The 25970-nt window shown below is 41.7% G+C and overlaps 1 protein-coding gene and 1 long non-coding RNA gene across 5 annotated transcripts in view; one reads left to right on the forward strand and one right to left on the reverse strand.

The window, feature by feature from the left end:
* The window catches only part of LOC132380041 (pseudokinase FAM20A-like), an 83625-nt gene extending 81552 nt beyond the window's left edge, over nt 1-2073 (reverse strand). For 2 of the 4 annotated variants that reach the window (XR_009507618.1, XR_009507619.1), the window contains exon 1: nt 1510-2073. Coding sequence is in view for 2 of the 4 variants with exons in the window: in XM_059948524.1 (XP_059804507.1) it covers nt 1510-1916 (407 nt within the window). In the remaining 2 variants the exon portion in view is untranslated. The other 2 variants (XM_059948524.1, XM_059948525.1) reach the window with 2 other exon arrangements.
* On the forward strand, nt 1726-25211 carry LOC132380043 (uncharacterized). The gene is made up of 2 exons (XR_009507620.1): nt 1726-1865; nt 24347-25211. It is a non-coding gene; the product is annotated as an uncharacterized LOC132380043 (long non-coding RNA).
* Nucleotides 25212-25970: the final 759 nt, after the last annotated feature.

Genomic DNA, 25970 nt, shown 5'->3' on the forward strand with positions numbered 1-25970 from the left:
CAAAAGCCACCCCTATCTAAACCAAACATGAGGAAATCTGCAGATGCTGGAAATCCAGACAACAACACACACAAAATGCTAGTGGAACACAGCAGGCCAGGCAGCAATCTATAGGGAAAAGTGCTGTCCACATTTCGGGCCAAGACCCTTCGTCAGGACTAACCAAAAGGAAAGATAGTAAGAGGTTTTGTGTCCCAGCATATGTTCCACCTCAGCTTCTGGGCAAAGGTCTTTTCATGACAACATACAAGGCCATTCAGTCCCATAGAACAGTACAGACCATAGAACAGTACAACACAGGAATACGTCCTTCAGTTCCAGGTGTCTGTGCAAAACAGAGTGCCAAATTTAACTAAATCTCTTGTGCCTGCATGTGCTCCATATGTCTGCATCCCTGTGTCCTGTGCGTCCATCTAACAGCCTCTCAGTCGCCACAATCCTATCTGTTTCCCCCACAAGCCCCTTTCGGACACTTGGGCACTCTCTGTGTAAACTTAAACATTTCTCCCCCTACTTTCAATCATTTTACATCACTTTTGCACTACTTTTTATTTATTTTATTGTAGCTTGCAGTAATTTGTTATACCTGCACTGTACTGCTCCCTAAAAGCAACGATTTTCACTACTTATATCAATGACAACAAACCTGACGATTCTGATTCTGAATTTCTCCTAGTATTTGACATTTCTACACCGGGGGAAACAAGATTCTGACAGATTACCTTACCTATGCCTCTCATATTTAAAAACAAATTGATCGCTTGTTACACCGATGGCCAGTGATTTCGCTGGAGCCAGTCCTCTCCGGGACACCGGTAACCCACCTGCTGTAAGCTGCAGTCACCCTGCGAGACAGCGGCTTCACTTTCGCGCGACCCTTGTCGTCGTCTATCATCGGCTCAGCGCTCATGAGGGAAATAAGAATCGCGCCGACTCAACAGAGTGGACAGACAAGAGGCTGGAATGCGGAGCAACACTCTGCCGGAGAAGCTCAGCGGAAGGAGGTGGATCCGCCGACATTTCGGGTCGAGATCCAGAGTCATCGGGCCAGCCCAGATGAAGGGTCTCGTCCTGATACTTCGACAGCCCGCTTCCCTTCACGGATGCTGCCTGACTTGCCGAGTTCACGTTTGCGGCTCAGCGGAATAGCCCTCACAAGCTGGCCACCGGGATCGCGAGTTGTACAACACCAGCGGTCTGTACTCTCCGAGGCACCATTGAAGTTGTCTTATGTTCACCCCCGAGGCCAGTTTAAGTTCTCAGGGGTATGCCTCACCCTCGTTGAATGAGAGCAGGGATTACTTTTTATTTTAAATGGCATTCTCCAAGCTTTAAACTAATACAAAAACATATCCTGGTGCACTTGCATTAAAACGCATTATTCATACAGTGACAGCTTAGCTCAGCACCTATTCTCAACTAGTCGTGAGCAGAAGCGGCTGGCGGATTTAGACTTTCTTTACCTTTAGTTTCTCGCTGTCTACAGCCACCGCGTTTCCCACCCCTTACCTGTTCGCCCGCTTTGCCTTGTGCTCGTAGAACTTGACAGCGGCGTCTCTTTCCAAGAGGAAGTCGCCTAGCCCCCGGTTCGGGGACTGCGCACGGTATAAGGGGTGCGAGAAGAGTTGGCGGAGTTTGGAGAGAGTTGGGCTGAGATGCCAACGTGCCCGGGTTCCGCTGCTGCTGTTGGCCGGGCTCAGGCTTGCGCCCCGCAGCTCGGCGCACGGACACTGGCCGCGGCCGGACCGCCGCCGCTGCTGCAACTTGGGTAAGATATTGAAGAGCAGATCGACCGTGAAGGCCGCCGAGAGAAGCAGGAGGATCAGAAATCTGTTCCTTCTACTCCACATGCTGTGTCTCAGCCGGTGAGTGTTTTGCCTGCCAAAGTGTCTGTCACAACACGACCCACGCTTCATCAGCTGAGGCGCAGAACCTTCTTAAAGAGACACTACATCGGCTCTGCCCTTGGGAAAACACGCCCACATTCCCTTCCACACATAAGTAAATGCAGATGCTCCCTATCCTGAGGGTTTCGGCACATCTGTTGCCCCCCAAACAATCTTTGAACTCCAACTTGAGTCAAATTATACACTGCAATATTGACGGGAAGGTGCATATTTTGGAGCCGATTAATAAGAGCAGAAACAAATACATTTTTGCTGAAAAAAGAGCACGTGAGGGAATGGGTCAAATTGATTACAGGACCGTGTACATTAATATTTGCATTGCAGGCTGGATTTTGGTGGACTTACTAACGACTCGACTTTTTAGCTTTCTAGATAACTTGGTGTTGCAAAGTTCGTTCAAAATTCATAGTTAATTTATCATCAAAGGACATATATGTTAACCTGAGATCAGTTTTCTTGCGGGCAAACTCAATAACTTCAAGAAACATAACAGAATCGATGCAAGACCACACCCAACAGGAGGGACAAACAACCATTGTGTAGAAGACAACAAAAATCTGCAAATACAATAGAGTGAAAAAATTAAATACTGATAAACAAATAACCAATAAATATCGAGAAAATGAGATGAAGAGTCCTTAAAGTTAGTCTGTAGGTTTTGGGAGTAGTTTAGTAATGGGGCGAGTGAAGTTGAGGGAAGCGACCCCTCTGGTTCAAGAGCCTGATGGTTGAGGATCTGTTTCTGTTCCTTAACCTGGTGGTGTGACTCCTGAGGCTCTTGTACCTTCTTCATGATGGTTCCTGCGACAGCACTCCATGTAGATGTGTTCAATGGTGGAGAGGGCTTTCCATATCAGCTACATTTTGTGGGATTTTACATTCAAGGGCATTGGGGTCTCCATACCAGGCTATGATGCAACCACTCAGTATGCTCTCCACCACACACCTATAGAAGTCTGCCAAAGTTTTAGATATCATGCTGAATCTGGGCAGACTTCTAAGGAAGTACAGGCACCGCTGTGCTTTGTTGGTAATTGCACTTAGGTTTTGCGTCATTAGCATGTTTGAGGTTGTTTTCTTTATTACAACACTTACAGCGGGTGGTTGGGTGTAGCCAGGTTCAGGTTAGACTCAGGTTTCACCGTGGTCAAATCAGCTTTGGAGGCAGACACCACCTCTCCACTGTAAGCTCTCAGCCAACACAATTCTTTAAAAATCTGAGTAATATTACAGGAACATTTTAACGGAGTTGTCCAGGAATTTCTAATAGACCATTAGACCATCGGACCTAGGAGCAGAATTAGGCCATTCAGTTCACCCAGTCTGCTCACCATTCCATCATGGCTGATTTATTATCACTCTCAACCTCATTCCCCGTAACCTCTGACACACCAACTAATCAACAACCTTTAAGAATACCTAATGACTTAGCCTCCACAGTTGACTTTGGCAATGAATTCCACAGATTCGCTACCCTTTGGCTAAAGAAATTCCTCTTCATCACTGTTCTAAATGGACTGCCCACTATTCTGAGGTTATGCCCTTTGGTCCTAGACTCCCCCACTACAACAAATGTCCTCTCCACATCCACTCTATCTAGGCCTTTCAATATTCGATAGGTTTCAATGCAATTCCCCTCATAAGCTCCAGTGAGTACAGGCCCAGAGCTATCAAATGTTGCTCATACATTAACCCTTTCATTCCTGGAATAATTCTCGTGAAATTCCTCTGGACACTCTCCAAGGCCAGCACATCTTTTCTTAATAAGAAGCTCACAGCTGCTCCCAATTCTCTGTGTGGTTTGGTCAATTCTTTATAAAGCCTTAATATTCCTCACCATCCCAACTGTTATATTCTAGTCCTCTTGAAATAAATGCTAACATTGCATTTGCCTTCCTACCTACTGGCTCAGCCTGTAGGTTAATCTTTAAGGAATCCTGCACAACCAAATCTGCACCTCTGACTTTTTGAATTTTCTCCCCATTTTCTAAATGAAAATGAATTTAAAGTCCATCCCGAGCATAGGCTCATCAGGCCCTTGCTTATGCTGATTTCTGTGGCGTGAAGCAACTAAGAGTATGAGACTCCCCCCGGATAGGATGTCAGTCTATTGCGAGGTTAACCCCCAGCATTTTGCTGGAACCCATTTTCAGTTGGGTGGACTGGAGCAGTGTGCTCAAGGACACAACACGTTGTTTCGGCTGGGGCTTGAACTCACGACCTTCAGATCACTAGTCCAATGCCTTAACCACTTGGTCACGTGCTACACATTTAGAAAACAGTCTACTCCTTTATTCCTTGCACAAAAATGAATGACCATACACATCCCTAGACTATACTTCACCTGACAATTCTTTGCCCATTTCTCCAATTTGTTTACATTCTTCAGCAGACTCCCTGGGTCTTCAACACTACCTGCCCTTCCATCTATATTTGTATCATCCAAAAACCTGGCCACAAAACCATTAATTCTGTCATTGAAATTATTGTGTTAACTTGAAAAGAAATGGTCACAACACTGACACCTGCCAAACACAACTAGTCACTGGCAGCCAACCAGAAAAGGCCCCTTTTATTCCTACACTTTCTCTCTTGCCAGTCAGCCAATTTTCAATCGATCCTAGTGTCTCTCTTGCAAAACCATGGACTCTTGTCTTGTTAAGCAGCCTCGTGTGCAGCACCTTGTCAAAGGCCTTCTGAATATCCAAGTAAATAACATCCACTCCTTTGTGTATACTGCCTATTATTTCCTCAAAGAATTTGAACAAACTTGTCAGGCACAATTTCCTCTTAAGGAAACTATACTGACTTTGGCATATTTTGTAATATGCCTCCAAGTATGCCGATCTTCATCCTTAGTCATAGACTCCAACTCTGGTTAACTGGCCTGTATTTTCCTTTCTTCTGTCTCCCTCACAGTGACATTTGCAATTTTCCATTCCTCTGGAACCATTCCAAAAATCCAGTGGTTCTTGAAAGATCAATACTAATACCTCTACAATCTCTTCAGCTACCTCTTTAAGAACCCTGGAGTGCAGTCCATCTGGTCCAGGTGACTTATCTATATTCAGGCCTTTCAGCTTCCCAAGCACCTTCTCCTTAGAAACAGCAACAACGCTTACTTCTGTCCCCTGACACTGTTGAATTTCTGTCGTATTGATAGTGTCTTCCACAGTGAAAACTGAATACTTATTGTTCATCCACCATTTCTTTGTTCCCCATTACTACCTCTCCAGTGTAATTTTCCAGTGGTCCGATATCCACTCATGCCTTCCTTTTAATCTTCATATAGCTGAAAAACTTTTGATAACCTCTTTTATATTATTGGGTAGCTAATCTTGATACTTTATCTTTTCTCTCCTTATGGCTTTTTTTAGTTGCCTTCTGTTGATTTTTAAAGGCTTACCAATCCACTAAATTCCCACTAATTTTTGCTTTGCTATGTGCCCACCCTTTGGCTTTTTGCTGTGTCTGACTTCTCTTGTTAGCGACAATTGCCTTCTCCTCCTTCGAGAATACTTTTTCATCTCTTACATATATCTGTCCTGCACCTTCTGATTCAACCTCAGAAACTCCAACCATTGCTGATCTGCTGTCATCCCTGCTAGTGTCGCCTTCCAGCCCCTCTCTCACGCCTCTGTAATTCCCTTTACTCCACTATAATACTGAAACTTTAGCTTCTCCTTCTCAAACTGCAGAGTGAATTCTATCATATCATGGCCATGGTTTCCTGAGGGTTCCTTTATCTTCTCACTAATCAAATCTGTTCATTAAACAACCACCAATCCAGAATTGCCTTTTCCCCTAGTGGGTTCAACCACAAGCTGCTCTAAAAATCCATTTAGTACGCATTCTACTAATTCCATCTCTTTGGATTCAACTCCAACCTGATTTTGCCAAGCTACCTGCATTCTGAATTCCCCCATGACTATTGTAACATTTCCCTTTTTACATGCTATAATATTTTGCATTGTAATTTCTCCCCCACATCCTAGCTAATGTTTGGAGGCATGTATATAACTCCTGCAAGAGGGCCACAACCTTGTTGTGGTTTGGAGGATTGTGTACCTCAGTGACCCAGAGAGCTATGTTGGCTGGAGTCAGGGCTTTATGTTTTAGCTCTTGGTAGGTCACCCATGCCAAAGGGTAGAGGACAGGTTAGGATGGTCCACTAGTCCTCCAAGTTTGAGGGTTCAGCTCAAGGCTAACAACTGTGACTGGTAAAACAAAATTGTTATGGAAACAGCAGTGAAGGATCTTTCTACATCTGAGTGTGATGGTATTCTGGGACATGCATGACTGACAGTAGTGAAATCTGAGAGGAACTACTGAGATGATAAAGGAAGCCATGAGCACTGATGGAGGACCTTCATGGCTACACTGAACACCAGCAGCATAATGGGCAGTAAATAAAGTATATAACTTCCATCAGTTACTCATGCAGTTTCTTCACTACACCCACAGGGATTCTACATCTTCCGATCCTATTATCCCTTTCTAAGGATTTGATTTCATCTTTTGCCAATAGAGTCACCCCATCCCCTCTGCCTACCTCTCTGTCCTTTCAATACAATTTACTGTATATTACTGGATGTTAAGCTCCCAACTATGACTATTTTTTCAGCCATGACTCAGTAATGCCCACAACATCATCTACAGTCTCTAACTGTGCCACAAAATCATCTACCTTATTCTGCATACTACATTCATTCAGATATATAACACCTTCAGTCCTGTATTCATCACCCTTTTTGACTTTGCTCCCATGCCACTCTTCAACTCATCCCACTGACTGCAATTTTGCCGTAACATCTGCTTGTCCTTCCTCACAACCTCACTATACACTACATCTACTTGTGCCAACTGCCTCATTCTCAGCCCTCCCCCCGCCAGATTATGTAAACCCTACCCAACAGTTTGAGCTAACTTGCCCACTAGGATATTGGTCTCCCTTGGGTTTTGGGTTTATTTGGCTCTATCATGAAAACCACCACAACTCCTACAGGGACACTGTAGTAAAAGAGTTTATAATGCACTTAGCAATCAAAGAAGATTTAAAATGTGTATAATATGACTTGGAAAGAGAAAGAAAATAATAAATGACCCTTCTGTCTTGGATTTGTTTTGACAACAGTCAAGTAAATATTATGAATATTATACCTAAGAGAAATACATTCTTTAGAAATACTGATTGCCAATTATTTAAATGATTCAGTTATGCTCCAGTGAACGTCTTTGGAAATCAACTTTAGGCTGATGTTGCAGGTTTTGTCAGTTTCTAACCAATTCTGCTGAGGGGTGAAGAGTTGATCAAAAATATTCTGTCATTTTGAGTTTTTCAATCGAAATTCCAGTATTTTTAATGCAACTGTTGGTGCAGTCTGTTCCTCTTTAATGAAAAGCACACTGCAACCTTTACCATTATTTACACAGGACATAATCAATCAATGTTGAACCAGCTCTAGGTTTCCTTCCAATTAATAATCAACTAACCTCCTTTGAAAATTATCAGGAAATTTTCCCATTTCCCCTAAAGTGATTAAAATAACCTAGCAGACTGAAATTTGAGGCATAGGACCAGAAGTACCAAGTAATGTGTGTATGGTGTATGAATACAATTATGTACGCTCAGTTGCCAGTTTATTAGGCACAAGAGTGGAACCTAGTGTGATCTTCTGCTGCTGTAGCCCATTCACTTCAAGGTTAGACTTTTGTACGTTCATGTGGTTATATGAGTTACTGTCGCCTTCCTGTCATCTTGAACCAGTCTGGCCATTCTCCTCTGACCACTCTCACTAACAAGGCGTTTTCATCCACAGAACCGCTACTTGCTGGATGTTTCTGTAAACTCTGGAGACTGTTGTGTGTGTGAAAATCCCAGGAGCTAAGCAGTTTCTGAGATACTCAAACCACTCCACCTGGCATCAAGAAGCATTCCATGGTCAAAGTTACGTGGGTCACATTTCTTCCCCATTCTGATATTTGGTCTGAACAAGAACTGATCCACTTGACCATGTCTCCATGTTTTTATGCATTGCTGCAGCCACATGATTGGTTGATTCAATATTTGCATTCATGCACAGGTGCACAGGTGTATCTAATAAAATGGCCACTGAGCGAATATCACTAAGACAGCAAAAGGTATTTATCAGAATCACTCTGAGGTCAACGTTGCACTTAAATTTTTAACCTAAATGATAAAGATGATTAAACAGAAAAGAAACATTTCCAATCAAAATTTAGTTAATAGCAACAAGAAGTTCAGGGTATGGATACCAATATGGGCCTTTTGGCCTGGAACTCTGTAATCTAATCAATGAGTCTCTTCAGAGAACTTAATGTACAATGTCCTGTGTATGTTACTCAAAATGGCTTCTTTGGTTTGTTACGAGTAGGAATGCTTCTTTGTCCGATAAGTGTTTCTCTCGCTGTTGTTTCGCTTTAGAATGGTTGATACGGTAATTGTATTCATTTGTAAATCAATGGGGAATGTTATTGTGTCTTGTGAGGCTGGAAACTTGGGGGAGGGGTTTTCGCGGGTTTTTGGTGTGAGGGGAGTCGGGAGGAAGACGCTGAGGAAGGTGGACGTGCACTGGACTGCTTGTAAGACCACCGGGGTGGTCCCAAGTGCGACGGTGTGGTGGTTGGTTCGTTGATTGAGCTCCAACGAGTGCACTAAACAGACTGAACTTTGATAAGTTGGCGCCTTTTGTTTTTTTCCTTATATATATATATATAGTATCGCCTAATACTCTTTTAATTTTAGTAAACTCTTTAAAGTGTATTTCATAACGGTATTTGTTGTGGGTTTGATACTGTTGGTGGGCGTGAGGCATAAACTCGATTCTCACAGCACCTGCGTGTACGGGAGGTGGGTTGGTGAGTGGCTGGATCTCCGTTTCCCCTAGACATATACCAGCCTTTTGGGTAAGTGTTACATTAAGATGACATGAACGTTCCAATTAGAGAAACTGGCAAATCAACTATTCACTTGTAAACTTAGCTTTCGAAAGAGTACAGAATGAAAGGGACAAAACTGAATTTAAAGACCATAAGATATAGGAGCAGAATTAGGCGATTCAGCCCATTGAGTCAGCTGACTTATTATCCCTCTCAACCCCATTCTCCTTCCTTCTCTCCTCAACCTTTGACGCTCTTACTAATCAAGAACCTATCACGCTTGGTATTAAATATATGTAACCCTCAGGTTCTGACGGCTCTGCGTATGTCTATGGAAGACTGTCTCTGGCCCTGCCAGATGGCTGAGATTGAGGTATAAGTCCACCCTGAAACCCCCCCTGTTTGTGTGGATGCTGCATAATTTGTTACCCTGTTACAAATCAGTCCCACAAAATAACAGACAGTACACCGCACACAATTAAATGATTAGCTTTATAGTTGGCTGCAGGGTTAGTGAAGAAAAAGCAAAAAAAGAGAAACAGCCTAGTATGCACAAGTTGGAGCTCACAGTTTCCCCTTTGCCGACTCTCCTTACGTCTCCTTGGCCTTCGTCGGATCGTGGCTCCGCTCGGGCATCTTCTGTCTTCATCTCCCGCCAAACAAAAGGCCTAGATCACCGTGGTGTCAGGCACATGGCACTAAAACACCCTCCTGTCATTGGACAGCTCACATTCCAAAGCAACTGTTATCTCCAACCGTAACCCAAACACTGCTTCTACAGAAAGACCATTACATTAGCAGTGAAACACTTCCCAGGGTTTTACGCATACCCATTGAAGTTGGCCTCCTCGGCCATCTGTGGCAATAAATTTCATAGATACACCAACGTCTGGCTGAAGAAACCCCTCCTTATTTCTGTTTTTAAAAGACATCATTCTATTCTGAGACTGTGCCCTTTGGCCCTTTTCTGATACTCTATGGCAGAGGAAACAGGAGATTGAAGTGAAGCTTGCATCAAATCCCATCCATAATGCACACTGGGGTAACTAACTGTGAGATAGGATCAGAGAGTTCTCCCTAAGTACTGTGTTTAAATTTACATAATAAGGCACACACAATTTTACTCAATGCCATCACTTGGCCATTCCTGTGTGAAATGGTATTCAGAGATGCCAGATTCTTTCTTGAAAGCAATGAAGGGTAAAAGCCAGTGTAATATTTTAAATTTATAATATCTGCACATTTTCAAAATATTATTAATAGAGCCTAATGTAATTTTTATTGGTCACCATCTTATTAATTTTTTATTTCAAGCCCACAGGTGCCTGGGTGTGAGAGTGTTACATTGAAGTGAAATAATCCCTTGAGTTAATCATGAATGCAGACATTAAATGAGTTATTCTGTTTTCTGAGCTGACTACTTACATTTCATTGCCATTAATAGTAGTCTTCAGCTTTCAGACTTCAAGCTGTAGAACTCTCTCCCTAAATCTCTCCATCTTGCCTAAGTTTCTTTCCTCTTTTAAGACATCGTTTATTGTCATTTATGGTATATAATGTCCATAACCATATATTGTGTAGATGGAAATGAGATAACGTTTCTTCAAATCTGTACAACACAGTAGTACACATAACATACGTAACATATGATGACTTATGAGGAAACACCACAAAACCTATCTCCTTGATGAATTTTTTTTTTCGTTAGACCTAATAAGCTACGAATCTGGCTAATTTTGCATTTTGTTTGTTAACTTTCCTTTGAAGTGTCATACACACACAAACTATTTTCTTGATGTTATTGCCCACTTTAAACTGACCTTTGTAATTCTTAACAAATCTATCACTTCATCAACAATGCCTTTTACAAGCCCTGGTTAACTGATATTTAATGCCATTGTTTCTGCCAAAGATGAGATAACTGATCAAAAGTCCACTGAAAGTGTGCAAAACACCATGGCTATGCATTGATTTTAAAACCATTATCCTTGCTTTGGAGTTCTTTAATTTTCTAACCCTTCCTTATCTCTCGAAGTATCTCCTATACCACAAATTTTCCAGATATCTGTACCTCTTCTAAGTTTGGTCCTTTGTACAAACCAGATCTCCACCATTGGCATCCATGCCTTTGGCAGCAAAGCTAACACTGAGAATTTCACTATTAAATCTTTCCATTTCTTTTGCCCTCTCTTCACATTACAATGCTCCATTAAACCTACTTTGACTAAACTCCAGTCCTAACAGTCATGATCTTTTTCCCCCAGAATATTATTTGATGACTCTATTATGAAACACTCTGGAATGTTGTTCTATATTAAGTGCCCTTACACTCAGAGGCCACTTTAGTAGGTACACCTGTAAACTTGCTCATTAGAATCAGAATCAGGTTCATTATTATTGGCATGTGACATGAAATTTGTTAACTTAGCAGCAGCAATTCAAAACAATAGATAATATAGCAGAGAGAGAAAAACAAATAAATAAATAAACAGACAAGTAAAACAATTACGTATATTGAATAGATTTTTTTAAATTTCCAAAAGCAGAAATATTGTACATTAAAAAAAAGTGAGGTAGTGTCCAAAGATTCAATATCCATTTAGAAATCAGATGGCAGAGGGGAAGAAGCTGTTCCTGAATCGCTGAGTGTGTGCCTTCAGGCTTCTGTACCTCCTACCTGATGGTAACAGTGAGAAAAGGACATGCTCTGGGTGCTAGAGGTCCTTAATAATAGACGCTGCCTTTCTGAGACACCGCTCCCTAAAGATGTCCTAGGTACTTTGTAGGCTAGTACCCAAGATGGAGCCGACTAGATTTACAACCTACTGCAGCTTCTTGTGGTCATGTGCAGTACCCCCTCCATACCAGACAGTGATGCAACCTGTCAGAATGCTCTCCACGGTCCAACTATAGAAGTTTTTCAGTATGTTTGTTGACATCACAAATCTCTTCAAGCTCCTAATAAAGTATAGCCGCTGTCTTGCCTTCTTTATAACTCCAGTGATATGTTGGGACTAGGTTAGATCCTCAGAGATTTTAACACCCAGGAACTTGAAGCTGCTCACTCTCTCCACTTCTGATCCCTCTGAGGATTGCCTGAGGTGCGCCAGTGTTGATCGTCAGCGAGGAGGATACGTTATCACCAATCCACACAGATTGAGGTCTTCCGGTTAGGAAGTCAAGGATCCAGTTGCAGAGGGAGGTACAGAGGCCCAGGTTCTGCAACTTCTCAATCAGGACTGTGGGAATGATGGTATTAAATGCTGAGCTATAGTCGATGAACAGCATCCTGATGTAGGATGCAACTATTGAATCAGCCAATCATGTGATAGCAACTCAATTCATAAAAGCATGCAGATATAGTCAAGAGGTTCAGTTGTTGTTCAGACCAAATATCAGCATGGGGAAGAAATGTGATCTAAGTGATTTTGACCTTGGAATGTGGCAGAGAGGGTGGTTTGAGCATGGCAGAAACTGCTGTTCTCCTGGAATTTTCATAGACAAACATACTTTACAGGGAATGGTGTGAAAATCTAAAAGAAACATCCAGTGAGTGGCAATTCTGTGGATGAATCTGTCTTTTTAATGAGAGAGGTCAGAGGAGAATGGCCGAGCTGGTTCAGCCTGACAGGAGGTGACAGAAACTCAAATAACCACGTGTTACAATGGTGGTGTTTGGAAAAGCTCCTCTGAATGCACAACACATCGAAACGAAGTGGATGGGCTACAGCAGCAGAAGAGCACGAACCACTTAAATGACCACTAAGTTAATTTGGAAAGGAATGACAAATGGAATGAAGTAGATAAATCAGCAACCAGCTCGGTATCAGAATCAGGTTTCATATCACTGGCTTTAAACTTTAAATTCCTCGGAGTTATCACTTTGCAGCACCTGTCCTGGTCTCAGCACGTAAGTACAATTATGAAGAAGGCACAGTAGCACCTCTACGTGTTGAGGATTTTACGAAGATTTGGCATGACTTTGACAAATTTCTATAGATGTGTGGTGGAGAGTAAGTTGACTGGCTGCATCACAGTCTGGTATGGAAACTCCAATACCCTTGAATAGAAAATCCCTACCAAAAGTAGTGAAAACAGCCCAGTCCATCACAGGTAAAGCCACCCCCACCAAACCATTGAGCATAACTACAGGAAATCCTGATGCAGGAAAGCAGCATCCATTATTAGGGACCCTCACCACCCAGGACACGCACCCTTCTCACTGCTGCCATCAAGAAGGTACAAGATCCTCAGGACTCACACCACCAGGTTCAGGAGTAGTTGTACCCCTCAACCATCAGGCTCTTGAAGCAAAGGAGATAATTTTATTCAACTTCACTTGCCTCATCACAGAAATGTTCCCACAACTTATGAACTGACTTTTAAGTACTCTTCATCTCATGTTCTTCATATTTATTGCTTATTTATTTGTTTGCTTATTGTTATTATTTCTTTCTGTTTGCATTTGCACAGTTTGTTGTCTTTTGCACACTACTGAAATGGTCAGGGCATGATTGGATATGGGGAGAAGGCAGGAGATCAGGGCTGAGAGGAAAATCGGAACAGCCATGATGAAATGGTGGAGCGGATGCAATGGCCCAAATGGCCTAATTCTGCTCCTATATCTTATGGTCTTATATAAAAAAAATAATTAAATTAAATAAGTGATGCAAAAAGAGAGGAAGAAAGTACTGATGTAGTGTTCATGGATTCATTGTCTATTCAGAAGTCTGATGGCAGAGGGAAGAAGCACTGAGTGTGTGCTTTCAGGCTCCTGTACCTCCTCTTTGTGGTAGCAATGAGAAGAGGGCATGTGCTGGGCGATGAGGGTCTGTTCTATTTGAGGTATCGCTTTCTGAAGGTGTCCTGGATGCTGGGGAGGCTAGTGCCCATGATGGAGGAGGCAGAGTTTACAAATTTCTGCAGCTTTTTCCAATTCTGTGCAGTGGTCCCTCCACACCAGACAGTGATGTAACCAGTTAGAATGCTCTCCACAGTACATCTGTAGAAATTTGTGAGTGTTGTTGGTAATATACCAATTCTCCTCAAACTCTGAATGAAATGTAGCTGCTGCTGCGCCTTCTATGTAATTGCATCAATATGTTGGACCCAGGATAGATCATCAGAGACGTTGACACCCAGGAACTTGAAACTGCTTACTCATTCCATTTCCAATCGCACAATCGCAACTGCATGCAACCAACTGATCTGTCTCACCATCTGACATTCTGCCGACAATAAGATATGTTATCAGCAAATTTATAGATGGCGTTTGAGCCACAAACTTGTGGATGTAGAGAAAGTAGGCAGTGGGCTAAGCATGCATCCTTGAAGTTTGCCAGAGTCAATTGCCAATGAGGAGATGCTATTTGTGATCTTCACAAGCTGTGGTGTTTCAATGAGGAAGTCAAGGATATCAGTTACAGAGGGGTGTACAGCCACCAAGGTTTTGGAGTTTGCTGTTTAGAACTGAGGATCTGATTGTGTCCAAGCTGTAATCAATAAACAGTAGCCTGACATGGGTATTGTTATTGTCAAGGAGATCCAAGACTAAGCAGAGAGCTAGTGAGATTGCATCCACCTATTGTGGCAATAGGCAAACTGCAATGGGTCCAGGTCCTTGCTTAGGCAGCAATTGATTCTGGCCATGACCAAACTCTCAAAGCACTTCATCATATTAGATATGAGTGGCACTGGGTGATAGTCATTGAGGCAGCTCACCCTGCTCTTCTTGGACACTGGTATGATTGTTGTCCTTTTGAAGCAGGTGGGAATGTCTGACTGCAGCAGTGAGAGATCGAAGATGTCCTTGAACATTCCCACCAGTTGGTTGGCACAGGTTTTCAGAAACCCATCAGGGCCTGATGTCTTGTGAGGATTCACCCTCTTGAAAGATGATCTGACTTTCTGATTCACAGCTGATTAACAAATCACTATCATAACATGGCTATAGACTTGTCACTGATCATAAGGCATGCATGAAAAGAATAGAAGGGATTTATTAACACAAGAGATTCTGTAGATACTGGGAATCCAGAGTAACTCACACAACATGCTGCAGGAACTCAGCAGGTCAGGCAGCATCTATGGAGAGGAATAAAGAGCTGATATTTCAGGCCGAGACCCTTCACCGGGACAGAAAAGGTTAATTTGCCAGTTTATTTTTACAAATTTACATTTGAAATGTAATTATTGGGACATTATTAAATGATTTAAAAATACTTGTTAAGACTTAGAAGCAGTAACTGGATGTTCCCATACAATATCAGTAGATCAAAAGAATTTGCAGAGTTGGAAAATTTGGGCAAGAACTTAACTTAAATATCCATTGTCCCTTTGTGCCATGAATTTAATGAGTGGGGCCACACATGAAACAAGGATTTGACTGTATGAGTTCTTAGGAGACTGGTACATAATATGCTGAGCTTTGAGACACCCCATCTAAAGATTGTTTGTCCACATGTCACAATAAGTATTTAATTAAGTTGGAAGCAATCCATAACATGGAAAGAAAAGATGGGAGGAAAGCAAACAATAGATCAATTATGTGAGCAAGAAAATACAATTTGACCGCTTATAATTAAATTGTTAGCTTTTAAAAGCTGTGTCAGATCTCAGGTTACTTCAGTCTAATGGACCATTTTTTAATATAACATCATAGAGTCAGAATTGTTTTTGAAAGTCCCAGTGCTGCAGGTGAAAGTAATATAACCAAAACATCTATTTGTAGATAAAGTTTAAACAAATTCTGCAAGCAAGTTTGTGTAGCTCATGCTATAGTTTGATATAACCAAGTTTAGGGAAGTAATTTTATGGTCAATAATAATGTTAAAATGAGATCCATGATAAAATCACAGTTAATTTTTAATAGCTACATATTTACTTAAGATAGAAAATTTACTCATTTGTTGAAATTAAATGAATTAAATCCTGTACTTCTTTCAACAGTAAACTTGGCTTAATATCAATGCTGTCATCTAACTTTAAAAAGCCATATATTAATTGTTGCTCAATGCAATAAATGAGCTGCAAGCTGTTGAATAAAATATGAAGTGTTCTGTTTGAACTGTGTCATCTTGCCAGCGAAAATGTCATTGTGTTCTGGTGATGTAGTTGAAATTCCTGGAAGCATTTAACCTCATTCCAGGTTAACTCTGCTGAAAGCCAATAGAAGTGTTTTGAATCAGAATCAAGCTTATTATCACTGTATTAATAGATATGAACCGTGTTGTTTTGTGGCAGCAGTACAGTGCAAAGACATAATATTACTATAAGTTAGAAAATCAAGCCCCCTGCAGTCACTTGTGATCCTGGGTATTGTAAGTTTTATTCCAGGCTGTGATGCAACCAGTCAAAATATTCTCCAGTGTACAACTACAGAAATCAGCAAGTCTTTGATGACATACTAAATTTCTCAAACTCCTAACAAAGTAGAAACAATCTTATGCTTTCTTGGTGATTGCATCAGTGTCTTGGACCCTGGACAGATCCTCTGAGATGTTGACACCCAGGAGCTTAAAGCCGCTCAACCTGTCCGCCACTGACCCCCACCCCCAATAAGTGCTGGTGTGTGTGCTCTCCCAATTTCTCCTTAAGGTCTATAATCATCTCCTTGGTTTTGCTGAAGCTGAGTGCGAGGTTTTTGTTGTGTCACTCAACCAGACAATTTACCTCACTCCTGGATAGTCCCTGTGATTTTACCAACAATAGAACCGTCATCTCTGAAAATCATTCTAAATGCATTCATATTTGTATTACCTGTGGTGCAAGTAGCAAATTTCTCAACGCGAGTGTAAAATGTAAATCAATACATCTCAAACCACAAAGAAAAGTATTCTGCATTTTTTTTGGTAAGGGACAAAATGCTAGGCACATTGGGAATATGTTGGGCAATTGACAGACTATGCCAAAGGTTGCTTGTGCACACCATCAAATTCCTTTCACATCTGAAAATAGCATCAGGTTTAGTTTTTTTTAAAATTGTATGATCATGGTAGGAGGTGTAGTGTAGAATGCCGGCACTGGTTTACTTTTTGCCTAATCCTTAAAAAGACTTGTAATTATATAGTGCCCTTCATGATCACAGGTTGTCACTGAGTACTCGAATCCAAATGAAATATTTCTGAAGGTGCAGTCACTGATGCAGCAGGATGTGCAGCAGCCAATTTTGGACACAGCAAACTCTTACAGAAACAATGTGATAATAACATGCTCATCTGTTTTTCTATTGTGATGTTGACTGAGGAATAAACATTAGAGAGGGCATAAGGAATAACATCCTATTCCTCTGTGAAATTGGGCCCCGTCTCATCCATTGGACAGGATCTCGGACACTTCTCATTGCTACACCTTGAATTTTCCAGTTTCAAGTAAACATGTCCCTGATGTCTTCCCACTTAGCAGTCAACCTCATTTTCTTCTTCCTTTGTTCAACCAGAGTCATGGCATTACACAGCGGGGAAATAGGAACCAATTTGTCAGTCCTAACCAATGTGCCTTCATTAGTGAGTACTGCTTGGCCAATATTCTTCTGAACCTTTCCTACTCATAAACCTGCCCAAATATCCTTTAAGCATTGAAATCATGCCACATGCACCATCGCATCTAGCAGCTCATTTCATATAACCTCCAGCGCCTGTATGAAACAAAAACTCCTCTTCAGTTACCTTTAAAATCTTTTCTGACTCACTTTAAACCTCTAATCTCCAGACTTGGACAACCCTAGCCTGGGAAAAAGATGGTAATTATTAATGTTATCTATATCCTCTATGATTTTATAAATCTCTATCAGGTCACTCCTCAATCTCCTACTCTCCAGGGAAAATAATCCCATTTAATCCAATCTTTCCTTATAACCAAAGCACCCCAGTCCTGTGTCAATTTCATGATGCTATTCACATCCTTCTATAACATGGTGCTCCTTAAGGGGTCCTATGCTCTCCCTTGTTATCCTCTTGCTCTTAACATACTTACAGAATCTCTTGCAATAAAATAATCTTTCAAGATGACTCATGCCCTCTTTATGTCTTCCTACTGTCCTTCTCAAGTCTATTCCTACATCCCTAATACTGCTCAGTGGATTTGCTTGCACTCAGTTGCTTTTGCTTTACAAAGGTTCAAAGGCTTATTTATTATCAAAGTATGTATTCATATACAACTCTGAGAACCATCTTCTCCAGATAGCTGCCAAACAAAGAAACAACCTGAAAGTCATCCAGAGAGAAACATCAAACCAACCCCCCGCACAAAAAAGAGCAGCGTCCCAATCATCAACCAGTGATACCACCCCTCCCCACACACACAAAGCACAACAAAAGCATTGAAACCCCCCCTCCCCCACACAAAACAGAACAAGAGTATTGACCCCAAACCCTCCCCTACCCCACAAGGAATGGAACAAGAGCATCAGCCCCCAAGCAACCCCTCCCTCCCGCAAAAAAACTAACAGAATGTATCAAGAACATCAACTCTCAAGCCCCCCCCCGCATAACAAAATTGAAAAGGAACGAGAGAAAAAGACATAATATAAAAACCATAAGTCTGAAAAAGTCTACAGCACATAAACACAAAAGTCCAGTCCATGAATGTAGAACCATGGCAGCATCCTCTGACATCACCAATATCATAGAAAGGGAGAGACACCGAACGAGCGCAGAGGCCTACCTGCCTGCCACAGCGAGCCACACAATGATAAGCTACTCACAGACTTGGCAGCGATCAAAAAGCAGGCCGTCAGCGCTGAACTCTCGCTCACCTTCCCCATTCGCCTCAATAGCTCAATCTTCCTCCACTCTTTAATCCCCAATTCATGGATCCTGACCAGAGCCTCACTATGCACACCAACCAGTATTCCATAATTCTGTCAGGCTTGCCCCTCGCTCTAACAGTAACATGCTGGCTCTGAATTCTCCCCATCTCATTTTTAAAGGCCTCCCACTTGCCAGACATCCCTCTGTCGGAACAGCCTCCGTCAACTGACCTTTACAAATTCCTGACTATTGCAAAAAGATTAGTTTTGCTCAAGGTAGATCCGTGATTGGTGATCTAGTCCTGACATTTTTGAGACACATTTTAAATGAATGAAGTTATAGTCACTGGTTCCAAAGTGCTTCCTCAATAACACTTTAACCACTTGCCCAGCCTCATTAACCAAGAAGAGGTTGAATATTGCCCACCTCCCCCAGTAGGGCTATCTACATATTGCTTTAAAAAAAGCTTTCCTAATTAAACTTAAGTTCATCTATTCCCTTAAACCCACGGCTCTCCCAGTCAATATCAAGTAAGTTAAAATCACCTTCTATTACAAGCTAATTATTCTTACAGCAATGTACCTACATATTTGCTACTTTAATTCCTGCTGATCACGGAGGCGTGGGACGCAGGGTTTCTGCGCCTGTATGTTCCATTGAGGCAGGGAAAGGATGGTAGGATAAAAGAAAATCTAGTTAAGAAGAAAAGAAAAGCATTTGGAAGGTTCAAGAAACTAGGTACTGATAGAGTTCTAGAAAATTACAGGGTTGCCAGGAAGGAGTTTAAGAATGAAATTAGGAGAGATAGAAGGGGCCATGAGAAGGCCTTGGTGAGTGGGATTAAGGAAAACCCCAAGGCATTCTACAAGTAGGTGAAGAACAAAAGGATGAGTCGTGTGAGAATAGGACCAGTCAGGTGTGATAGTGGAAATGTGTGCATGGAGTCAGAGGAGGCAGCGGAAGTACTTAATGAATACTTTGCTTCAGTATTCAACAGAGAAAAGGACCTTGGCAATTGTGGGAAGAACTTAGAGTGGACTGAAACACTTGAGCATATAGACATTAAGAAAGAGGATGTGCTGGAGCTTTTGAAAAGCATTAAGTTAGATAAGTCATCACAACCGGATGAGATACACCTCAGGCTACTGTCAGAAGTGAGGGAGGAGATTGCTGAACCTCTGACAATGATCTTTGTATCATCAATAGGGACGGGAGAAGTAGCAGAGGATTGGAGGGTTGCAAATGTTGTTCCCTTGTTCCAGAAAGGGAGTAGAGGTAACCCAAGAAATTATAGACCAGTGCATCTTACTTCAGTGGTGAGCAAGTTGTTGGAGAAGATCCTGAGAGGCAGGGTTTATGAGCATTTGGAGAGACATCATCTGATTAAGGATAGTCAGCATGGCTTTGTCAAGGACAAATCATGCCTTACAAGCCTGATTGAATTCCTTGAGGATGTAACAAACACATTGGTGAAGGTAGAGCAGTAGATGTAATGTATATGGATTTCAGTAAGGCATTTGATAAGGTTCCCCATGTGAAGCTGATTTAGAAAGTAAGGAGGCAAGGGATCCAAGGAGACCTTGCTTTGTGGACCCAAAATAGGCTTGCCCACAGAAGGAAAAGAGTGGTTGTAGATGGCTTATATTCTGCATTGAGATCAGTGACCAGTGGTGTTCTTGCAGGGATCTGTTCTGGGACCCCTCTTTTTTGTGATTTTTATAAATGGCCTGGATGAAGAAGTAGAAATGGTGGGTTAGTAAGTTTGCTGATGACACAAAGGTTGGGTATGTTGTGGATAGTGTGGTCAGAGGTTACAGCGGGACATTGATAGGATGCAGAACTGGATTGAGAAGTGGCAGATGGAGTTCAACCCAGATAAGCGTGAGGTGGTTCTTTTTGGTAGGTCAAGTTTGAAGACAGAATATAGTATTAATTGTAGATCTCTTGGCAGTGTGGAGGATCAGAGGGATCTTGGGGTCTGTGTCCATAGGACACTCAAAGCTGCTGTACAGGTTGACAGTATGGTTAAGAAGGCATATGGTGTGATGGCCTCATCAACCATGGGATTGAGTTCAAGAGCCGTGAGGTAATGTTACAGCTATATAAGACCTTGGTCAGACCCCACTTGGAGTACTGTGTTCAGTTCTGGTCACCTCACTACAGGAAGGATGTGGATACTATAGCGAGAGTGCAGAGGAGATTTACAAGGATGTTGGATTGGAGAGCACGCCTTATGAGAATAGGCTGAGAGAACTCAGCCTTTTCTCCTTGGAGCGACGGAGGATGAGAGATGACCTGATAGAGATGTATAAGATGATGAGAAGCATTGATCATGTGGATAACCAGAGGATTTTTCCAAGGACCGAAGTGGCTAACACAAGGGGGCATAGCTTTAAGGTGCTTGGAAGAAGGTACAAGGGGGATGTCAGAGTTAAGTTTTCCACGCAGAATGTGTGTGGAATGCACTGCTGGAGAAGGTGGCGGATACAATAGGGTCTTTTAAAAGACTCTTAGATAGGTACATGGAGCTAAGAGAAATGGAGGGTTATGTGGTAGGGTAACACTAGACAGTTTCTAGAGTAGGTTATATGGTCGGCACAATATTGTGGGCCAAAAGGCCTGTAATGTGCTGTAGATTTCTATGTTCTATCCCGTTGAAGAGATCACTGCTTTCTTATTTCTCTGTTCCATCCGTATAGCCTCAATGGATGTTCCCACCAGAATATCCTTTCCAAGTACTGCATGATGTTCTCATTAATCAAAAATACAATTCCTCCTTCTCTCTTACCACCACCTCTTACCAGACCTGTAGCATCTGTACCCAGAACGTTGAGCAACTAGCTTTCTCCGCCCCTCAACTATATTTCTATAACAGCCATAATATCACAATCCCATGGGTCCCTGCTCACCTGCCTTACCTGAAGCGTTCCTTGCATTAAAATAAATACAATTTAGCCTATTAGATTTCCCCATTCCACGTCCGGCCGATTGGACTTGCCCTCTTTCATGTCTATACTTGTCTCAACTTTCTCATCCCATTCTCTGGGACTCTGCTTCAATGCTATTTCGGAGTTTGGCAAGCAATGGCTGTTTTATGTGTTTAATGTTACCGTGATCAAGCTGTGAATAAAGTAAAATATATGTTTGCCCACTAAAAAGCCAGCTGAGGTTGAATCATTTTATTTTTACTCCAGTTAGCAATATTGTAGAGAAAAATAAACAGGAGTTACACCCAAATCAAACTAAGTTTAGTTCTGAGGAATGGACGTTAACAGTCAAAATTGAATATATTTATAGCAGCACACACAAAGTGCTGGTGGAACACAGCAGGCCAGGCAGCATCTATAGGAAGAAGTACAGTCGACATTTTGGGCCGAGACCCTTCGGCAGGACTAACTGAAAGACGATAGTAAGAGATTTAGCATCTCTTACTATCTTAGACTCCAGCATCTGCAGATTTCCTCGTGTTTATATTTATAGCAGATTCCTCTGTCCACTACATTGGGAAAGCGCTATCCATTTAAAATTAATGGTTTATTTTTGTATTAAAATATTGATTAACATCAATATCTCAGCAATGTTGAATGTTAGATGTCTGTTAAGTGACATCCATCATCAAATGGACAAAGACAAAGGAAGATGTTAGTGGCATTTTTTGACTTAATGGCAGTACTTGTAATTTGGATGCAAACTATGTGTTTGCTGGTCTGGCAGTTTCTTAATGCTTCCTTGCAGTGAATAATTGGCTATTTCTGCACAAGAAAATGATTTTTCTCAAGCACCAACAGTGAATCATATAACTTGATAATAAATAAATAAAATCATGGGAGTAGAATACAGTCAGACCCGGCTAAACTTCCAAAATTTATGAAAAGTTTTTCAGCTGGCACAAATTGGATCCAATGTCTGATTTTTCCATTCTTGATTGGTATGAACCCAAATCCTAAGAGGAAATATTACCAACGAGAGAAAGTCTGCTGATGCTAGAAATCAAAGTGATGCACACAAAATGCTGGAGGAGCCCAGCAGGCCAGGCAGTATCCACGGAAAAGAGTAAACAGTCGATATTTCGGGCCGAGACCCTTCATCAGCAGGGCCTGATGAAGGATCTCAGCCCAAAATATTGACTATTTACTCTTTTCCGTGGATGCTGCCAGGGCTGCTGGGCTCTTCCAGCATTTTGTGTGTGTTACTAGGAAATGTTACTGCTCAGTAGAAGAATTGTTGGCTCCTAGTTTTTGGAACACTGCGCAATACAGTCCAATAAATCAGATACTAAATGTTCCAACAGCATATGGATTCCTAATGGTGTCTGATTCTTACTAGCTATGGAAAAAACATTTACTGTGAACTACGTTTCTCTTGCAAATGTTTCCTGGAGTTGTTAATTCTTAAAATTTATTCAATACAATTGTCAAGTTACCGCTATTATTATCTTTTGGCTCATTCCATTATAACTTGTTTTCGCTGTTGGATCGTACTCAGACTGTTGCAGCATTGATAACATTGCTTTGTGGTACACTCCTATCCTGTGTATGAGTGGGGATATGGTTCCATTCACCAGTGAGAAAGATACACTAGATTTTCTACTCATTGACAGTGAATGTGCAAAGTTTAAGCCAGCAATGAAGGCGAAGTTTGGCGCACTAAAATGTTTATTTTGGTTTTTAGATGAAGTGGACTGCTGGAACAGAGTCAAATTTTCACTTAGCAATCGAGCCCCAAGAGGCAGCAGTTCAGAATCAGCTCTAAAGACAGCGGAAATGGAAGCTCATGACAACGACAGAATTCCTTTCCAGACAGAAGCTATTGAGGAAATAGACAGTGAGATCACAATGCCTGTCCTTCTGTAGTAATTACTCATCACTGCAATGAGAAACCTCAATTTCCTTCCATATATTCAGCAAGAAAATCTTGGTGATACGTTTTAGTAATTCTCTGCATCCACAGAGCAGGGGTATAAGAGGCTCTTCAGTGTTAGTGTTAGCTGTGTGGAATGCTTTGCCATTGGCAGCTATTGAGTAAAGAATGGATAAATATTTGAAAAAGAGAGTGTCAGTACTGTGGGTGCGGGGAAAGAAGTGGCAAAGAATTGTCATAGGTACCATGGACCATGAGCACTGCTGTGATGTTGACCTCTGTAATGTGAGACCCTGGGATACAGGTCAATGGAGCAATTTATTTCTTATTAAAAAGCAAAATGAGAATAATCCGTTCCTGGCCCCTGACTGAGTTGTGGTGGTGGTGGGGTGGGGGTGGGGGGGGGAAGACATCATTGGCTGGCCCAGACGTATCCTGGTGTATCATAATCTAAACATGTTAGTCATCATCACATTTCCATTAGAGGATATTTCACCATAATCTCATGTTACCATGATCACAATCTACATTCGTCAGTGTTATATTTAATTCCTATGCATGAATGATAACTTGTTTTGCCAATCCCTGGGGGTGGCACAGCGGTGAAGCAGGTAATGCCACACATTACAATGCCAGTGGTATTCCAGTGGGGTTCAATTCCTGCCACTGTCCTCAAGGAGTTTGTACATTCTCTCCATGTCCACATAGGAGAGCCCGCAAAGATTCTAAAGACCTACGGATTAGGGTTGGTAAATTCTGGACATGCTTTATTGGCAGCAGAAGTGTGGCTGCCCCCAGCTGATCTTCAGACCATGTTCGTTGTTAGTGCAAAGAACTCATTTCAATGTATGTTTCAATGCTTCAATGTACGTGTGATAAATGAAGCAAATCATTAAAACCTCATCTTGCTTGGTTCTGTTTGCTTTACAGTTCCTTCCCCATTAGACGCAGTAACTCAAGCCACAAGAAAGTTCAAAATAAGTTGCCCTCACATCCAGAGTGAGTGCAGAATATTCATCTGCCTGCAGTGCCATGAGATGATGAGATAGCCAAGCCTCAAACGGCATCCTGAAAAGCAATTTATGTTATTCAGTGTATCCTTTTAAAGATTTGATTTATCTAGTAAATGCAAACAGTGAAAAGTGCAAAAAGCCATGGATTCTGGATAGGGAGCTAGTTAAGATTAGCTCATGGAAATTCACACTGCTCAAAATGTCGATGTTCGATGATCAGATTAAATTTAAAATGTTTTTATTCAATGTATAAATATCTTATTTGCAATATTGTTATTTGGGAAAATAGATCTATTATGTTAGGCAAATGGGACAAGAGAGGTTTATCATCTGAAAAAGAAGCAGTTAAAAGAAAGTTACTTCTGCAAAGGAATTCTACTCAGTTTATAAGGACAATTGTACAAAACAGTTACCTTTTCATAGGTTAGAAGCCCTGCTACAATCTAGTTAAAGATTGGGTGTTTCATCGCCATAAGACTTATTCTGAAGCACATGGAAGCAAAAACTTGTATATCTGTTACGTGGTGTGTGCAAATTGTTATATCAACATTTAGCTTTTGATAAGTCAATCTTGGCCCATGTTGTGGTGAACTGCTTATACCTGTCTGGACATGCCCCCCCGCTGACTGCTCCTGTGGCCCCTCCCATTGACCATGGCTCCTCCCACAGACCCCGGTATAAAGGCGATTGAGGCCTGAGCCCTGCCCTCAGTCTCCAGGATGTAGTGTGGTGGTCAACTACTGCTTGTTCTTTCTTCCAGTCAATAAAAGCCGTTATCTCGCCTCACGTCTCAGAGAGTTATTGATGGTGCATCACATGTACAATGGACCAAGAGTTTGATATTGTGAAATAAATGGAGCTGAGTCTGTGAATGTCTTTGGGGAGGTTAAAGCCCGGTGTCTGCCTGCCCGAGTCTGTGTCCACAGGAGGGTGGAACTGGAGAAACTCCCTGGGGTTAAAGGACAGCGTATGTGGCTGGATGGGAGGGAGGAACAGGGCTTGTATTTCTGTCACAATCAGGAGAAAATCTGCAGATGCTGGAAATCCAAGCAACACACACAAAATGCTGAAGGCACTCAGCAGGCCAGGCTGCCTCTATGGACAAAAGCTGTTGCTGTTCGTTTTTTGTTGCTTGCTGTTCGAAGTTCAACATAAATTTATTATCAAAGCACATATATGTCACCTTATACAACCCTGAGATTCATTTTTTTTATGGGCATTCACAGTAAATGCAAGAAGCACAATAGAATAAATGGAAGACTGCACCCAACAGGACAGACAAATAACACTGGATTACAAAGATTTTGCTTCTTGAATACCTTTAGGTGTATCTTATGAACTTTGGGCTACTGATCATGAAAATTGCCATGAAATTTCCCTTTCACGCACCATTTTTTGAAACCATTATTGTTTATTATTTCAATTCATAATTCAAGTCAATTAAGATGTTGCCTACAATATAAGCTGGGAAGTTTCCTATCTTGTCCAGGCATGCTTGGGCATGCTTAGGCAGCACGGCTGCTGCATGACTGGACAGGTTT

This window comes from Hypanus sabinus, chromosome 23 (genome assembly GCF_030144855.1).
Source record: "Hypanus sabinus isolate sHypSab1 chromosome 23, sHypSab1.hap1, whole genome shotgun sequence".
NCBI lineage: Eukaryota > Metazoa > Chordata > Chondrichthyes > Myliobatiformes > Dasyatidae > Hypanus > Hypanus sabinus.